Source organism: Lutra lutra, chromosome 11 (genome assembly GCF_902655055.1).
Source record: "Lutra lutra chromosome 11, mLutLut1.2, whole genome shotgun sequence".
Lineage (NCBI taxonomy): Eukaryota > Metazoa > Chordata > Mammalia > Carnivora > Mustelidae > Lutra > Lutra lutra.
Window position 1 is genome coordinate 80846596 of NC_062288.1, and position 20103 is coordinate 80866698.

General features: G+C 35.6%; 1 protein-coding gene across 7 annotated transcripts in view; it reads right to left on the reverse strand.

Annotated features, from left to right (window-relative positions):
- SLC13A1 (solute carrier family 13 member 1) overlaps nucleotides 1-20103 on the reverse strand; it is a 126574-nt gene that overhangs the window by 59209 nt on the left and 47262 nt on the right. For all 7 annotated transcript variants that reach the window (XR_007121476.1, XR_007121475.1, XR_007121477.1 and 4 more), the window contains one exon: nucleotides 7288-7439. Coding sequence is in view for 4 of the 7 variants with exons in the window: in XM_047694886.1 (XP_047550842.1) it covers nucleotides 7288-7439 (152 nt within the window). In the remaining 3 variants the exon portion in view is untranslated. The remainder of the gene's footprint in view (nucleotides 1-7287; nucleotides 7440-20103) is intronic.

Genomic DNA, 20103 nt, shown 5'->3' on the forward strand with positions numbered 1-20103 from the left:
AGCATAATCTTAATGTCAAAAGATTATTTCATTATTTAGATGGTTCCGGTTCCCAAGAACAATAAGCACTTCATTTATGTCTTGGTACAGTTCATCTCAGCCAACGTTTACTGATCATCTACCTATGCCCCTGGTGTGTTAAGGAATTAGTGACTCATGCAGACTCTACAAGATTGCAAATCATCATGGGTGACGGCCTGCATGAGTGTGGATGAGACAGGTTTATAGAAATGTGAATGTAGTTTATGATAAGAGATGGGAATGGTGGTATAGGACTAACTGAACAGAGTCCCCGATGAAACAGCATCCACCCAAGTGGAGAAAGAAGTGGACAGCGTTGGCAGTTCTTTCAAGAACCAGACTAGGAAGAAATGGGTTAACTGCAAGGTGGTATTTATTAGCAATATTGTCAGGAAGGGAGGAGATTGGGCGATGATTGGAAGTATTATCAGTGGAGCAGAATGGAGTAAGGGTGAGGTAGAGAGCACTGAGCCAGCAGGATTTACCTAATAGAGGAGGCAATAAAAATCTAACAAACCTGTAAGGTTTTAACAGGAGGTGGGTAGAACAAAAAAAATATTTCTGGAATGTTCTATTCTAAGGATTAGTTAAGGCTAGTGATCAGTTAATCACAGATGAATCAGAATTTACGTACTCCTGGTGCTAGATTCAAAGATTAAGAATATGGGAAATTTTGTGCTTTATGGTTGAGTCAGATAATTAGCTCCATCTTATATTATTCAAAAAAATCGCCTTCCAAACTATATATCAGCTCATGACAACGAGGGGATGGTTCAGTCTAACTAGCCATACACTTAGCTTTGTAACTATTTCAAAAGACATTTGTCATGTTTGCATGCTTACATTTTATAGAAAGAAAATACAACCCATGAATGTGAATACTGAAGTAGACCTTCTTGTCACTGGCAGCAAACTTACCTTTTTTAGAACTTTGCCAAGTTGGCACCCTCATATATGGTCTGTGAGACAGAGAGGCTGTGGGGCGGAAAGAGCACTGGGACTCAGGCCATCTGACTTTACCTGGCAGTTCCTCCATTGACTAGTGTTCAACATTTAAAGTGTCTGAGCCTTGGGGCACCTAGGTGGTATAGTAGGTTAAGTGTCTGACTCTTGGTTTGGGCTCAGGTCATGATCTCAGGCTCATGAGATCGAGCCCCAAGTCAGGCTCCATGTTCAGTGCAGAATCTGCTTCAGATTCCCTCTTCCTCTGCCCTTCCCACTTGTGCTCTCCCCCCCACTCTAAACTAAATAAATATATCTTTAAAGTCTCTGAGCCTCAGTTTCCTCATCTGTGAAATGAGGGAATTGTATACATGATCTGAAATTTCTCTGTCTTCACTTTTTCTCTACTTGCTCATTATTACTCATGATGAAATGTCCTTCTTTACCAACACTTATATTTCTACTCTTTTTTTTTTAAAGACACATTTATTCAGCATCATGATCTGATGCTATTACATTTAGCAATCAACAGCATGGGTGCAAAAAAAAATCTACATTAAAACCCTTTGTTGGAATGCTTTACACTTTCCACAGAACAGAAACTAAAATAACCTGTTATACAATTAGTCACAAATACAGTCCTCGAGTTCTTTTGCCCATACACATGAGTATTGTCTAAAACATGTCTTCTTTGTAGCAGCTAGGCCCTGCCACCACTGTGCTTGGCTGAGTTCACAAATCTGTTGTAACCTGTAGCTTCCCTGTCACTTCTCTGGCTCTCCTCTCCTGCTAAGCTTTGTTTCCTGGCAGTAATTAAAACCTTCTGCCACTGCCGTAGCTGCTGCTGCTGCCGGAACCACCATAGCCATCTTGGTTTCATGGTTTGGCGAAGTATTGGCCTCCACCACCATAAGGGCCAGAGCTTCTGCCTCCAAAATTGCCTCCTTTCATGGGTCCAAAATTTGAGGACTGATTGTTGCAATTGCCAAAATCATTATAGCTTCCGCCACCTCCAAAGTTGCTTCCATCATTACCAAATCCGTTATAGCCATCCCCACTGCCACCATATCCACTACCACCTCGACTGCCACCAAAGCCACCTCGACCACTGAAGTTTCCTCTGCGACCAAAGTTGTCATTCCCACCAAAACCACCTCCACGACCACCACCAAAGTTTCCAGAACCACTTCGACCTCTTTGGTCGAAGAGGATGCTTCTGGATGAAACACTAACCATCTCTTGCTTAGAGAGCGCTTTTCTTACTTCACAGTTGTGGCCATTCACAGTATGGTATTTTTGAATGACAATCTTGTCTACAGAATCATGGTCATCAAATGTTACAAACTTTTTGCCACTGCCTCGGTCAGTCATGATCTCAATCACTTCAATTTTCCCATACTTTTTGAAATAATCTCTTAGATGATGTTCTTCAGTGTCTTCTTTAATGCCACCAACAAAAATCTTTTTCACAGTTAAGTGGGCACCAGGTCTTTGAGAATCTTCTCTTGAGACAGCCCTCTTTGGTTCCACAACTCTTCCATCCACCTTGTGTGGCCTTGCATTCATGGCTGCATCCACCTCCTCCACAGTGGCATATGTGACAAACCCAAAGCCTCTGGAGCGCTTGGTGTTTGGGTCTCTCATTACCACACAGTCCGTAAGTGTTCCCCATTGTTCAAAATTGCTCCTCAGACTCTCATCGGTTGTTTCAAAGCTCAGACCTCCGACAAAGAGCTTCCGCAGCTGTTCAGGCTCTTTGGGAGACTCTGACTTAGACATGATGGCGGTAGGAGGGGAGACTTTAACGATACTTACTTGGAGGCGTCCACGGGCAGAAGCTTATATTTCTACTCTTGTTTCTAATTTCATTCTTCTTCTACCTGACACCCAGCCAATCAATATTCTTCTCTCTTTCTCTTTCTTTCTTTTTCAAAATGTCACATCTCTCTTACAGTTTCCTTCCTGAGTGTAAAACAAACCTGGCATCTTCCTTGTTCCAGGAGAACTCTGTCTCTGGTCATAACATATTTCTTCTTTTCTTCTTTACTTTGTCAAACTTGAAAAATCATTTAAATTAGCTGCTTTCCCCCTCCCTGCTAATACTTACATCTTAACTCTTTCCAGTCTAAATTCTGCCCCACCTCCCACTGTTTTGTTGGAGGACACTGATAAGAACCAAGCCTTTTCTTAGCCATCATCCTACTTGACCCTCTGCCACACTTGTTCCTGATTCATCCTCCATTTTGAAAATGGTATTTCTTAGCTTTCAAAATACCCATGCTCCTGTTTCTCCAGCTACTTTGATAAACGTTTCTCATCTCCTTTCTTGTCAATATTTCCCAAGGGTCCATCCTTGTCTTGATTCTTCTAACTTTTTTCTCCCCATGTGACCATTTCTGCATTCAAGATGCTAATTTCTGTGTTTATATATATATATATAGCCCTCAAATTTTTCACTAACTTCAACAATGCATTTGCAAATGCCTACTGGAACTCTTGTGGATAGGCTCTTAGCAGGCCATTCTAATATACCTAAAATCAAATTTGTTAATTTCTCCAATGAACCTAGAAGTTCATGGCATCACTAGTTATTGAACCATATTGGCAAAAATTCCCAAACTTGCCCTAATCCCTCATTGCCCTTAAATCCTCACACCTAATTGCTCACCATTTTCTGCTTGTACAGTGTCTTGCGTCTAATCCTATTATTTCGTAACTAGTTTAGTTCTCCCCTTATCATTTGTCAGCACTTTGGTAACAGACTCCTAATTGGTCTCCTGTCCCCAGACTTTTAGGGTGCCAATCAATCTGCACATTACTATTCTAAAAAAAAAAATTACAAACTTTTTGTGCTTTGATTTTATGAATTATCTGCCTTCATTTTCTCCATAAATATTGTGTTTACCTCTTTTAAATTGGGCCATATTGTATAGATAAGTTTTCTCTGGTGATCGAGGGGTACTGCACACAGCTATGGTCTTCTTTTAGGATGCATGCTCAATAATGTTTCTAGGGAGGTGATTTTTTAGGGAGACAGACTTGAGGTTTGAATGACCATGGTTTGGATCTCAGTCTGTTAGGCTGAATATCAACTTTCTCAACTCTAATGGTAATAATCAACATTTACTGAGCATATGCTCTGCACTAGATATTTTTTAAAGTACTATTATTTTTTGGTAAAACTTTAATTTTTCCATTTTTCTTGCAAAGTTAATAAGCTTTAAGAGAGCTTAAAGTAATCTAAGATCTTAGATTACTTAAGTAATCTTAAAGCTCAAAGTAATCTAAAATCATCCAGGTTGTAAATGGAAGAGCTGGGATTTCAACACAGGCATTTTAAGCCCAGAGCCTATGCTTTATTCACCTTTATATGCCACCTTTACAGCAAGGGTATATAGAATATGTGTGGACTAAAATACATGTAAAATTTCTGGCAAGAGTTCAATACATATCACCTTACTTCTCTCCTACATGTCAAAAACCAAATGTTATTATATTTTTAAAATTTTAATGGTTTTTCACATACATATATTTTATCTAGAAAACCCGATAGAATCTCAAAGCTTCCTGGCAAGTTTTATTTTTTGCATTCTCCAAAAAAATTCAAAACAGTACCGTGTACATCATCAGTCTTAAACAAATGTTTGTTTACTGACTGAGTGTATGGATAAATGTTTGTTTTTCTTTGCACTGAATAAAATTTAGCTTTTCTCATAATTCATTGTTCTTACATTCTTTGTGCAAAAAAGAGAACAAAAGACAATATATATTTACATATAAATACATTTTATATCTATAAGTGATAGGTGGATAGATGGGTAAACAAAGGCTTTAAAATGTGTTATCCAGGGGCGCCTGGGTGGCTCAGTGGGTTAAGCCGTTGCCTTCGGCTCAGGTCATGATCTCAGGGTCCTGGGATCGAGTCCCACATCGGGCTCTCTGCTCAGCAGGGAGCCTGCTTCCTCCTCTCTCTCTGCCTGCCTCTCTGCCTGCTTGTGATCTCTCTCTGTCAAATAAATAAATAAAATCTTAAAAAAAAAATAAAATGTGTTATCCATTCTCTTCCTCCCATTGTTGGTTTGTAAGATAGCACCTTTCTCTAGATGTCAATGGTGGGATATCATTGATTGTTAGGATTCCTGAACCCATGGAGCTGGGCAAGATCCAAAATGAAATTATATAAAATGGCTGTTGATATTGCTTTAGAATAGACAGCAAGCGTGTCAAGAGGAAAAGGTGGCATTATTGTAGAATATTTGAAAAGAAAGAGCAATTTCTCTCCAGCTCCAAACATCTAGACAAAAATATGTCTTTTTTTCCCCCTACAGTTTTAAGTTTTTGGCGCTTTTCCCAATAAAACTGAATGTATCTCATTCCATTGTTGCTTTGAAATGTTGTTGTATTTTAGTGCCAATATTTAAGAAAAAGTGAGTTAAAGATCTGGCTGGTTTAATAACATCAATTATATTTTTTCACATAAGGTTGTTTTCCTACTCTATTCTAGTATTTTCTATCAAGAAGGGATACTTTGAGTTTCTTTCTGTTTGTGTATAATTCCTAATATTAAAGCAAACTTTTGAAGAAAAAACTTCACCAAATTTCAAAGTACATGTTAAACATTTTCTAAATTTAAAGAATATTTGGCCAAGTTCCCATGATTAGGAGAATTAGAAGAAAGGATAATTAGGGAAAACAGTTATTAAAACACTTCTCTTAAAGTGCTATAGTGCTCCCAATCTGTCATTGCAAATGGATTACTGCATCTAAAGCGGGAACAGTTAAATAAAAGAAAGAAAATTTGGTTGGTACATTGTACAAGACTGCAGACTGAGGGCAAACTCAATATGGATTACTTTAACAACATCAATCTCATGGGAATGGTAGAAACCAGAAGTTGTCTAAAGCTAAAAATAACACAATAAAATTTTGGTATAAATTTTAGAATAAGATTTACCAAGAAGACCGAAATGTGGAATCTTTTTTCTTGGGCAATTCATGAAAAAGGATAGAAGTCTAGCTTTTAGAAAGAAGTCAGATACATTTCCTGTCTTTAATTAAAAGATACATTGGAGATATCCTCTCTGACACAGTGAATTTCAGAAGTCTCCCACTTATAAACCAGATGCCTTTTAAGGTTCCTTTCTAAATTGTCTGTTGGAATATTCAGGATGGATGCATAATCACAGAAAAAATCAATAAACGCGGCGGTCTGTGTTAGATTGTCCTAAACCCCTCTACCACTGTTCTTTGCACACAGTTCTTGTTCTTTTCAGAATGGACTGTGACATTTTTTGAGTGAGACATTTCTTGGAAAAGCTATGCATGCATAACATTTTGCAAATAATTTCAAGAAAGTTCATAAAATCTGTTTTTCTGCTCTGAAGAATGTAGTTTTCCTGATTCTGAACCCTAATTTTTCTGCGAAAAGATGTAAATCCTATTCCAGAGAGTCCTTAATGCTGCCCACCTTGCTGGAACTCTGACAATGATCTGTCTTATTAATACTTGAAAATACATCTCAGGTGCACCATCAGTTTGAGCCCCCACGTAAAAGCATGGACTTTCAAACTATATTTTCAATAGTTCTTACCAGAGTTCTCTTAAATAGTTTACTTCATTTAATCCTCACAATAATAATCGGAACTGTGATTATTTTAGATATGAAAATTTTAAAATCTTGGGAGAATAATGCACTTTTTATTATTTGGATTCACAATTAAGTGTCTGAAAACTGTGGAATTTTTAACCCAAGTTATCTGACTCTACCCACAGATTCCCCATGTTCTCCAATGGATTAAGATCACAGTTACAAACTAATATTTAGAGTCATTTATCTGTCCTTAGAATACTTTATTACTGCCATTTCTTGCAATTGCCCAATCCTTCAAATCTTTCTGAATTCTAGGTAAGATTTCTGTAATTAGCAACTTTGTGCACTACTCATCTTTTAAGTTCAAATGCTAGTTCCCAAACCCTACATAGATTTTCCTATGCAAATAATCCCTATTCACTTTAGTTAACTATCATTTGCGGTATTATTTGTAATGAGAAATGTTTCCCCCATTTGATTAGAATGGTCAGCCAGGAGTTATCTCTTCTGAGCTGCCTTGGGGAACCTTTAGGCACCTGTTAATTCACTATTTCCTCCATATTTAACTCTTAGTAGAAGGGAAGGTCTCTAGAACTATAGATGTCCTGATGAAAAACAAAGGAGAATTAGCTCAGTAGAGCAATTTCCATTCCTGAATTCTCTGAATCAGTTAAGAATAATCCTTGTAAGTTACATGCTATTTATTAAATCAACAATCCAATAACTTTACTTACATATTGAAATGCTCAGCGAAGATCAAGTTGGTAGAAGTGCCGGTGATGGTTGTCAATCCTCCAATGGTAGAAGAGTAAGCAATACACAAGCACATAAGTTTACACATCATGTGGTCCCTCTCTGTTCGATACTTGGTTCCCCCGCCTGAGTTCTGTTCAACAAGAGAAACATTTCACATCACGTGGTCCTTTGCTTGATATTTGGTTTCCAAGCCACCGATATTTAATCATTTTCAAGTCTTTACAAGTCTTTCTTCTCAATTAAACTACTGCCCAACCTCACCACCATTTTCACAGCCAAACAACTCAAAAGAGTTGTCTACACTCACTGACTCCGTTCCTTTAATCGCTCCAACCTGACTTCCGTCCCTTCACTCCACCCCAACTGCATTTGCTATGATTATCAATAATCTGTGTAGTAGTTAACCCAACACATACTTTCTAGTCTCAGTTTTGTAGACCTCTTTACAGTACCCGAAAGAGTTAACCACTTGTTCCGGCTGGAAAACTCTTCTTGGGGCTTCTGTGATATCTCACTCTTCTGTGATATGTAAGTTTTTCTCTAACACCTCTGCTTGTTTCTCTATCTCCCTTGCCAATTTATTTTCCTTTATCTTACCTTAAAACTGGAATTTCTTGAAGCTTTGTCATGGGCACCTGTCTCTTTTCACTGTAACATTTATCCTTAGGAAATCTCATATATTTTCACTGATTTAATGAATAAACATATACTACACCACCAACTCTGGTCTTCAGCCCAGATTTCTCCTTTTAGACCTATATATATCCAATTAACTGTTTAATATAATTTGAATGTGTTAAATAAAACTCCAATCCCAAAATGTTCAAGACCAAACCCACGATTTCCTCCCTCAAATGTAGTTCTTCTTCAGGATAATCTACATAAGCTAATAGCATTATCATTATAATTACAGACACTCATAGTGTGCTCATTATATAATAAACACTGTTCTAAATTAAAATTAAATAAACAATTTAATCCACATTAGCACTGTATCCCATTTTACACATGAAGACATGAGACAGAGTAAAGTTAAGTGACTTGCTCAAGGTAACAGAGTCTGGAAATGGCTGACCTGGATTTTGAAATCATGTAGTCTTGCTTTAGAATTCAAACCCTCAGCCACTATACTCTACTGCTTGTCCTCCTTGAAAACGGTTTCTTCCTTCCCACCAAATTATGTAAATTTTATTTACTTAAATATGTCTGGACTCTTTCGTGTTTATCTCCACTGCTATCACTTTGGAATAAATCAACATCGTCTCTGATTTGGGTTATTGTAATAGCCTCGTTATGGGTCTCTGTGTATTAGTTCTTGCCTATGTCAGACCTGTTCTACACATTGTAGCCTTAAAAAAAATACAGATATATTTTAAAAGTGTACAAATAGAAGAGTCACCCTGTTTCATAGAGATAGGATGCTGCCTGTGATATGTGCCCTGAGGTGTTTTGTTTTCAGTGTTCCAAAATTCATTGCTTGTGTACCACACCCAGTGCTCCATGCAATACGTGCCCTCCACAATATGCACTGAGAGGTCTTGTAGAGAAATCATGGAAAAGAAATATTTTCTATTCACCGAAAGTCATCATGGATGTGGGAATGACTTAGTATAGTAGGGTCAGATGCACTGAATTGTAATTGGCCTTTTACTTTCTAATTAATTTAAAAGTTAGCCCCCTTGGCTCTCTACTCTTCATCAAAAATAAATTAATTTACAAATGTCTCCTTTTGTCTAATATTTCCTACATGGTAATGTTTCATATTTTCCATGATAATAGTTTCCACTGAAAACTTGAAAAACAAATGGTATGTAAATAAAATAGCAAAATAAACTTAAAATTGCTTGTAGGAGTATAAAGTGACAACTGAAATTTAGGGCTTAAATATTAACTATTTTAAAATAGAAAATAACCCCAAATATCAGAAAGTGATATATAATTTGGATATTAATTAGAATGGAATATTAATATTGGGATGGGATAATTAATGGCCTATTAATAAGAATGGAAACTTAAAGACGTAATGTGTATAAAGTTCTCATTGCCACATTAAAACTTATTTAACTGCAAATATATGCATATATAGATGTATGTAAAACATAATGATTAAAATGCATGGGTAGATACAAAATTTAAAAATCAAAATAGGTTTGCCATGTTTCATCCTTTATGGATTTCCCATACTTTTTCCTATGTATAGACTTAAAAAAAATACATTAGGTGATATTTATGCAAATATCATAGACAATTTTAGAAATGCATTAAAAATTCAAGGTAAATTTAAATTCTGCAGTAAATTGTAATGCTAATATAATACATATTAAGGGTTAAATGCAGGTGTTGGGAGGTGGGATGGGGTGCAACGCTTGTGTTATCTAGCTGGTCAACATGAACCCCTCACAGTCAGCTCTACTCTTTTGTTTTGTTTGCTTAAGGCATGTGATTGCTGTGCTGATTGAAGAGACGATGCTGAGGTAAGGGGTAAAGTTTGAAGACCAGAGTGACAGTAGTGGAGGATAATGTGCAGAAACATAGAGCTCTTAAGAAAGGCTGAGATGAGCCATTAATTGAGCCAAATATTAGTACAGAAACTACCAAAACAAGGGAAGGGAGGATCCTCAGCAGATTAGTCTTTTGCCTATGACAGTGGTTTCAACCTGAGATCAAGGGGTTTGACCCTGGCCCAAAAGGATTTGGAATAGAAAGCTAAGAGCATGTGTTTGCAGATATCAGGACAACAAAGCAAGCATGACATTTCTCCATAGGTGGAGGAGGAATCTGGTGTGGGTGTATGTGCTGTACTTTCTCGTAAGAGTTTGGGAGAGAAAAAAGATTCCTATGCAAAGAAGGGAGGAGAAGCAAAGCATCTAGAGGGGTGAAGCTGGAGACAGCTGGGGATGACACGGCCAGAGGGAACCTCCCACGCTGAGGTGACTGAAGGACATTGCTAATGGACACACTGAATGGGAAAGTGCTTGTTTTATAATGTTTCATGATGGGAGACTTATGTGAAATTAAATACACAGAATGAGGTAATTTTTTAAATAAATATATATCCATACACATATAGTGCTCAGGAATAGACTAAAATGAAATATGTCAAAATATTAACAATATTAACAATGGGATTAGGGTATCTTTGGTTTTCTTGATACTTTCTGTATCTCCCACAGTTATAAAAAAAGTTTTTCCAATATATAAAAGAATTGTGGACTCTTAGTGCAGACAAGTATTTAGAAATTAATGTGGTACAAAGACTTCATTGTTCAGAAGACCAAAATGAGTCTCAAATATGACCTAGGTGGTCACTGCAGAGCTGAAACCAGAATCCATGTATCTGAGTTTCCAGTCAGTGATTTCCTTTGTACCATTTTACATTCCAGAACATTTTTTATGTATGTGTTTTTAAGCCTACATCTAAGACTTCACACTTAATTACATTTCATATTGTTTTTAACATAGCAATTATAACCTATTGTTTTTATTTAATCCCAATTCTATGCTTGTTATTTCACACAGATATAGGACATCTAAGATTGTGTGCATATGCCTTCTATAAATTCTTCAGATTGAATGATGAATTTTGTCTAGGACATGATCAAATGCAGAATCCCATGACATCATCACATAGGTGGTGCTCAAGGGACATTTCAGAACAGGAATCTTGCAGGTCCAGATATAAGTCACTATTGCCACCTGGTGGCTATGACTGCAGATTCCAGGGGCATATTGAACATTTCCAATATTGGTTACTAAAAATGCATACAAGAACCAGCATGAGCTAAACAGTGGCCTCCAGTTATGTACAAAATAATTCACTGGGGTGAGAGTGGCATGTCAATGTTAGGGTTTCTATTTATATTTAAATAACAATGCAAGGTTAATTGTACAAAATATTAGTTCTGGCTAATCATTTTCTGCTTGCCAAAGACAGTCAGTCTAAAATCTTCTAGTTCTTTTTGGATATTTATTTGCATAAGATCAATATAACATCATGTATTGATTTCTCAGTTGTAGGCATTATAATTAAATTTCTACTATGTTAGGTGATGAGAATTTAGCTTTTTTTCATAGACTTGACCACTGAACACAGACTTTAAATATCCCTATCATCTTCCCACTTATGGTGACATGATAATTTTACTTCAAGCAGAGTTCAATGTTCAGAATGTTGTCTAGAGTAGAGATCCATGAACATCTGAGCAATATGGTCTATCTTACTTTTCCTGTTTGTACTCCTTCTCTACCCCTCTTTGCTTACTTAGTTTCCCAAATTTTGCTTAATTTTCTAAGTAACCACTAAATGGCTCCAAACTATTCCATGGTTGTTTAAATCTTCTTTGAGAAGATCAATCAAATGATAAGATACTTAATCTACATCAAATATTCTGCCAACTTCACTGTCTTAGAGCACCTTTTCCAGGGTGCTCCTTCCTAATCTCTAATCATTTTTCTCTCTAGACCCACAAAGATCTACCTCGACTTTAGTCTATCTTCTCACTTCATTGATAGTTTGACTGGATATTGATTTCAAGATTGAAAATAAATGTTATGCAGAATGTTGGGGGCATTTTTTTCCCTGACTGAGTTTCCAGTGTTGCTGTAGAGAAGTTTTCAGCCATTCATACTTTTTATCTTTTTAATGAGTCAGTTTTTCTTGTTTTCTGAAAACTTTTAGGATATTCTTTTTTCTCATATATTCTGAACTATCAATACCCTTCTCAATGTGTGTTTCATCTCTTGGCTGACACCCAGTGGGATTATATTCTTCCACTATGGAAAATTTCTTCAATTTTTGATATAGTCTCCTCAGTTTTCTCTATACTTTTTCTGAAATTTCCTTATTATTCTCTTGTTTCTTTCCATTTTTCCTAAATTTACCATTTATTATATGTTTTATATCTTTTAATTACATTTTACACACTTATTTTATATTTTATTTATGTTCATACTTTATTTTTTGCCTCCTTGTTCCTCTTTTAAAGAATGCCATTCAAGAATAAATTCTTAGAGATATACATTGTACCAATACTGAATCATGATGAAATAGAAAATGTGAACAGATAACTAGTAAGGAAATTGAATAAGTAATCCAAAATCTCTCAACAAAGAGAATCCAGGATTAGATGGCTTCATTGGTGAATTCTATAAAATATTCAAAGAATAATTAATACCAATCTTTCTCAAACTTCCAAAAAAAAGGAAGAGGAGGGACTCTTCCAAACTCATTTTATGAGGCCAGCATTACTCTAATACCAAGACCATTCAAGGACACCACAAAAAAGGATAATTAAAAAAAAAGATAATTACACATCACTATCCCTGATGAACATAGATGCAAAAATCCTCAACAAAACTGTAGCAAGCCAAATTCAAGAATACATTGAAAGGATCATATACCATTATGAAGTGAAATTTATTCCAGTGATTCAAGGATAATTCAACTTCTACAAATTGTCAATGTGATATACCTCATTAACAAAATGAAGGAAAAATAATATTATCGTAGCAATAAATGTAGGAAAAGTGTTTAACAAAATTCAACATCCATTTATGATAAAGAAAGTACAGAGGAAATATACCTCAACATACAAAAGGCCATATATGACAAGTTCACGGCTAACATCATACTCAATGGTGAAAAGCTTACAGTTTTTCTCCTAAGATCAGGAATAAAGCAAGCATGCTCACTCTCACCACTTCTATTGAACACAGTATTAGAAGTCCTAGCTAGAACAATTAGGCAAGGAAAAAAAAAAAGGCATCCAAATTGGAAAAGCAGAAGTAAAACTGTCACTATTTGTAGATGAAATGGTATTATATATAGAAAACCCTAAAGTCTTTATCAAAAAATTGTTTGAACTAATAAAAAAATTCAGTAATGTTGCAGGATACAAAATCCATATGCAAAAACCTGTTGCATTTCTATACACTAAAATGAACTGCCGGAAAGAGAAAAAAAAGGAAATTATCTCATTTATAAATTGGACCAAAACAAAAATCCAGAAATAAATTTAACCAAGGATGTGAAAGACCTGTATACTGAAAACATAAGATATTAATTAAAGAAATTGAAGAAGATACCAATATATGGAAAGATACTCCATGTTTGTGGATGAGAAGACTCAATACTATTAAAACTGATTGGGAGGGAGACAAACCATAAGTGACTCTTAATCTCACAAAACAAACTGAGGGTTGATGGAGGGAGGGAGGTTGGGGGGGGTGGGATTATGGACATTGGGGAGGGTATGTGCTATGGTGAGTGCTGTGAAGTGTGTAAACCTGGTGATTCACAGACCTGTACCCCTGGGGATAAAAATATATGTTTATAAAAAATAAAATTTAAAAAAAAAATAAAAAATAAAAAAAAAATTAGAAGAAAAAAAAACTGATATTACTCAACAGCAATAGTACCCAAACTATCCAAAGCAATCTACAGATATGATGCAAATTTGATAACAAAATTTCAATGGCATTTTTCACAAAAATAGAGTAAACAATCCTAAAATTTGTATGGAACCACTAAAACCCCTGAATAGCCAAAGTAATCTTGAAAAAGAAGAACAAAGCTAGAGGCATCATGCTGCCTGATTTATAACTTTATTAAAAATCTACCAGAATTAAAATGGTATGCTATTTGCATAAAAATAGACACATAGGTCAATGGGACAGAATAGACAGCCCCAAAATAAAGCCCCATAGATACAGTCAATTAATTTATGGCAACGGAACCAAGAGTATACAATGGAAAAAGGACATATTCTTCAATGAATGGTGTTTGAAAAACTGGCCAGCCACATGCAAAACAATGAAATTTTACCACAATCTTACAGCATACACAAAAATTAACTCAAAATGGGTTAAAGACTTGAATATATAACCTGAAACCATAAAACTCCTAGAAGAAAACATAGTTAGCTCTTTGACATAGGTCTTGCTGATGATTTTTGAATCTGACACCAAAAGCAAAAATAAACAAATGGGGCTACATCATACTAAAAAGCTTCTGCACAACAAAGAAAACCATCAACAAAATGAAAAGACAACCTACAATATGAGATAAAATATTTTCAAATCACATTTCTGATAAAGGGCTAATATCCAAGATACCTATAGACCTCATACAGCTCCATAGCAAAAAACCCGAATAATTTGATTTAAAAATGGGCAGAAGGTCTGAATAGACTTTTTCTCAAAGAAGACATACAGATGGCCAACAGGCACATGAAAAGATGCTCAGCATCATTAACCATAGGAACCAAGGATATACAAATGAGCTATCACTTCATACCTGTTAATGTAACTATTATCAAAAGGACAAGAAATAATAAGTGTTGGTAAGGATGTGGGAAAAAAGGAACCCTTGTGCAGTGTTGGTAAGAATGTAAATTGGTATAGCCACAATGGAAAACAGTATGGAAGTTCCTCAAAAAATTAAAACAGAACTACAATGTGATGCAGCAATTCTACACTGCGGTATTTATCAAAAGAAAATCAAAACACTAACTCAAAAAGAAATATGCATGCCTATGTTCATTGCAACATTTATTTACAGTAGCAATGATACTGAAACAACCTAAGTGTCCATTGATGGATAACTGGATAAAGAAATTATGGTATATGTACACAGTTGAATATTACTCAGCTATAAAAAATGAATAAAATCTTGCCATTTGGGAAAACACAGATAGAAATCAAGCGCATTGTGTTAGGTAAAATAAGTCAGAGAAAGACAAATATCATATGACCTCTCTTACAAGTGGAATCTTAAAAAAGAACCCACAAATACAGAAACACACAAAAGAAAAAGCTCAAAGATGCAGACAACAGATTGGTAGTTGCCAAAGGCAGGGGGTTAGGGAGACAGATAAATAGGTGAGGTAGGTATAAATTTATTTAAAAATAAAACTTAAAAAAAGGAAGGTGCAAGACAACATATATTGTATGCAATGTTTGTAAATAAGAAGCAAAAATAAAACAATAAGCGTATCTATGTGGTAGGAAAAAAAGGATATCATTCATAGTCCATGAATGCAATTCCTTTGTTTGCCTCTCCGACTATATCAACGATAGTTTATTTTCTTGTGTTTTCTTCTTCTTGATTAGTCTGTTTCCCGTAACTTTCTGCTTCCTTTTTGTTTCTTTGGAACTCTCTTTCATGCTGGAGGTTATCTTCAGATATCTAGAACTTTCTCATCGTTTGCTCATATAGAAGACAGTGAAAAGCTGTTTGGAAGCTCGGTACACGTGCTTTGGGAGTTGTTATTGACTGTGGGTTTCCCTGCACTGTCCTCTGACTGGGCCTCTTCTTCTTCTGAAAAAATCCAGTGGCACGCACACTCACCTTTTCTTTGTGTTGATGACATTCCCCAGGGAAGGACTTCCTGGTCTCCTGTGTGCTGACACCTGGAGGTTAGAGGCCTGGCTCCTGGGACCAGTTGAGTAGAAGGCAAGGTTCTCACCATTCAGCAGATAAAATGCCTCTCACATACCCATTTTCATTGTGAAACCCTTCTGTGGCATGAACTGTGTCTGGTTCTCTTTACCCTCTGATTTACTAGTCTAACAATGACACTTCTGTTTGGTGGAGAAGCAGCTGCATCTTTGTCGAGTTGAGGGAAAATTTGGGAATTCAGTTCTTTTCATAAACAATTTTTTACTTAGTCCCTGATTTTCAACATTTTAAGAACTTTGAAGGGTGCTGCTATATAACCTGGATTGTTTATTGTCTTTCCTCACTGTTGATTTAGGATTCCACTTTTATGAGATAACTGAGTCATTTCCTACCCATCCTTTTACTTTCCAGCGTCCAAAATGATTTCGCTGTCATCTCTTCTCTTGACATTTATATAATTGAGACTTATGACTTAAAAGGTCTATTTGTTCTTGTTTTAATGGAGATTTAGGAGAGAGTGAAGGTAAATGGGCTTATTCAATCTGGCCTCTTACTGGTAGATGCGATATTTCTTTTTTTTACATTAAAAGATAAATAAATGAATCTTAACCAATAATTATTTCACACATTGACCTTGGTCATTTCATGGTCCATACAGTGGTGAATGATACAGGTGAAAGATCGTGGGGGTAAGTAAAAGCTCCATTGTGTGAAGAGGGAATGACAGTGGGGCCCTGTCTCCTTTGTTTGCTCTCAGCATATTGAGTTTACATGTGCTTGGTTAGGTGGATAACAGATTATACTTCCTAGTTTTAATTAAAATAGCCCTTTCATGATGTGCATGTGGCTTTAAATGATTTCTATAGGAAATTACTTATGTAAAGAAATCCCACAATAAAGATAACACATAAGTGAACAGCAAGAAAATATGAGAGGTATTCCTTCTCCTACTCCTGATATGAAGTCTTCAAGAAGTTCTGATAAGAATCTATTCTAATCTGAACAAATCAGAGCATCTGGTAACAGAATTGAAGGTATCAATAATACTCCTGGAAATATGATTTATATCTACTCTAGTTCATAAAGAATTATGTTGCATATTGTGAATTAGAGTATTACTTTAAATAGTAATAGTATGATAGGGGTACCTGGGTGGCTCAGTGGGTTAAAGCCTCTGCCTTCAGCTCAGGTCATGATCCCAGGGTCCTGGGATCGAGCCCTGCATCGGGCTCTCTGCTTATCGGGGAGCCTGCTTCCCTTCCTCTCTCTCTGCCTCTCTGCCTACTTGTGATCTCTGTCTGTCAAATAAATAAACAAAATCTTTAAAAAAAATAGTAGTAGTATGATGAATAGAAAGATATTTAAAATTTAGCACTTAAGACTTGAAAACTCTTTGTAAAAATTCTTTTTTCAGCAATATTGAAAATTATAATTAAATCCAAGATTTATTTTATAAAATGTTTTTATCCTAAATGTTAAATATTTAGAAGCTTCCTTTGTAATTTAATTGTGAATATCCTCTCTCTCTCTCTCTCTCTCTCTCTCTCTCTCTCTCTCTCTATATATATATATATATATATATATATATGTATTGGAAAACATCTTTTTCTTTCTATAGCAGTAAATATGACTGACACAATAAATAAATAATATAGTAGCTTTTTCTTGTCAGCGACATGAAAAATCAGATTTCCTGTTAAACAAAATGCTGTTTAAAATATTGAAAAAGAACCTTAAAACTGCATTACAAAGCAATACAAAAGTAAAGAATTTGCCTTAACCCTAAATGAAGTGAAAGTGGGAATCTTAAGTGAGTGACTACACAGCTTTTTGATCTGAGGATTTCAATTTTTTTTTTTCCAGAAAGAGCTGGGTATAGCAGATAATGCCTAAAGCCCATCCTCTATGGAGACTTATATGGGAAAACATTCATAAAGCTGGGATCCTTTGCAAAAGTAGATAGCAAGGAAATCTCATGCTGACTTAAAGGAAAACATAATGTCGCCCAAAACCTCCTAATTATGAGCATTTTTAGCCTAAATTGGTGTTACCAATTATTGTGACCTAAATTGTTAGCCTAAATTGGTGTTACCAATAAATTGGTGTTAACCAATTGCTGGTTAAAATAAGAACAACACTACAAAAGCTCTTCCATGCAGCTGCAACCCAGGACTTAAGGAATTCCCAGAGAAGTTTCAAGGAAAACCAGCATTTCAATACTAATAAAACTCAACAATAAAAAACAAATAATCCAGTTTAAAAATGGACAGAAGACAATAATAGACATTTTCCAAAGAAGATATACATATGGCTACCAGACACATGAAAAGATGATTAACATCACTCATCATCAGGGAAATACAAATCAAATTACAATGAGATCCCACACTTGTCAGAATGGCTAAAACTAATAACTCAGGAAATGACAGGTGTTGGTGAGGATGCACAGAAATGGGAACCCTCTTACACTGTTGGTGGGAATGCAAACTGGTTGCAGCCACTCTAGAAAACAGTATGGAGGTTCCTCAAAAAGTTAAAAATAGAGCTAACCTATGACCCAGCAATTGCACTACCAGGTATTTACCCAAAGGATACAAAAATACTGATTCAAAGGGTTAAATGCCTCCCAATGTTTATAGTACAATAGCCAAACTATGAAAAGAGCCCAATGTCCAAAAAATGATGAATGGATAAAGAATATGTGAGATATGTAAATATATAGATATAGATATATCTATATACTGAGTAATATTCCATTATATATATATAGAGAGAGATATAGAGATTTATATCTCTATATCTTATCTCTATTTATATCTCTCTATATATCTTATATCTCTCTTATATAAATATATAAGAGAGAGATAGATATAAATCTCTCTATTTACATCTGTCTCTCTCTCTATATATAATGGAATATTATTCATCCATAAAAAAGAATGAAATCTTGCCATTTGCAATGATATAGATTGAGCTACAGAGTGTTATGTTAAGCAATATAAGTCAGTCAGAGAAAGACAAATACCATATGACTTCATTCATATGTGGAATTTAAGAAACAAAACAGATGAACACAGAGAGGGAAAAAAGGGAGGCAAACCAGAAAACAGACTCCTAACTATACCAGACAATTTGAGGGTTACTGGAGGGGAGGTGGGTAGGGGAATAGGTTAAATAGATGATGGGGATTAAGGAGGGCACTTGTGGTAAGCACTACTTGACGGATGTAAGTGATGACTCACTGAATTCTACACCTGAAACTAATATCACACTGTACGTTAACTGGAATTTAAGTAAAAATTTGGAAAAAAAAAAGTACACCCCCCTTCTCAACACACACACACAGGCACACACACACATAGATAAGGCAACAAAAGTGAGAACCAGCAGAAAACAAAACAGGCCAAAGAGAGATTTACAGGATTTCAACCACTAGAGTTATTAGACATATAAGTATTAATTTATGATTAACAAAATTAGAGAAGAGATGGAAAATATGAGTAAAGAGAAAGAGACCATAAAAATTACCAATGAAATCTTTTTTTTCTAAAGATTTTATTTATTTATTTGACAGAATGTGAGAGATCACAAATAGGCAGAGAGACAGGCAGAGAGAGAGGGGAAGCAGGCTCCCCACTGAGCAGAAAGCCCAACGCAGGACTCAATCCCAGCACCCTGAGATCATGACCTGAGGTGAAGACAGAGGCTCAACCCACTGAGCCACCCAGGCACCCATCACCAAGGAAATCTTAAAGAGAGACAAAGAGAATTTATAGAAATTAAAACTTAAATAACTGAATTTTAAAACTCAGTAAATGGGTTAAACAACAAAATAGACATAGCCAAAGGGAGAATTTCTGAACTGGGAGAACAATCTGAAGATATTCTTAATGGAGTACAGTAAGATACAGAAGGGAAATAAAGAGGTATTAAAAAGCCTGAAAGACAGAATGAGAAGGTTTAACGTGTGTTTAACTGGAGACCAGAGAAAATAATGGCTGAGAATTCTAAAGGATTATTGGAAAAGATCCAACATACACACATGCACATAGACACACACATATCTTTAAAGTAACCAAAGAGAAAGGACTATTTATTAAAGGAATGGTAATGTAAATGACCACTAGAAGTAAAAAACCAGTAAAATTACATCTCAATGTGTGAAAAAAAATAATGATCAATCTAGAAATCTATAACCACAAAAATGTATTTCAGGAATTGTAAAGAGCTCTATATAAAACAAAACTGAGAGTTTACAATGAAAAGGTCCAGAGCATAAAATATCTGTGTGTGTGTGTGTGTGTGTGTGTGTGTGTGTGTCTAGGATGAACTCAATAAAGAACCAAAAAAAGGGACATCTGGGTAGTTCGGTTGGTTATGTGTCTGCCTTTGGCTC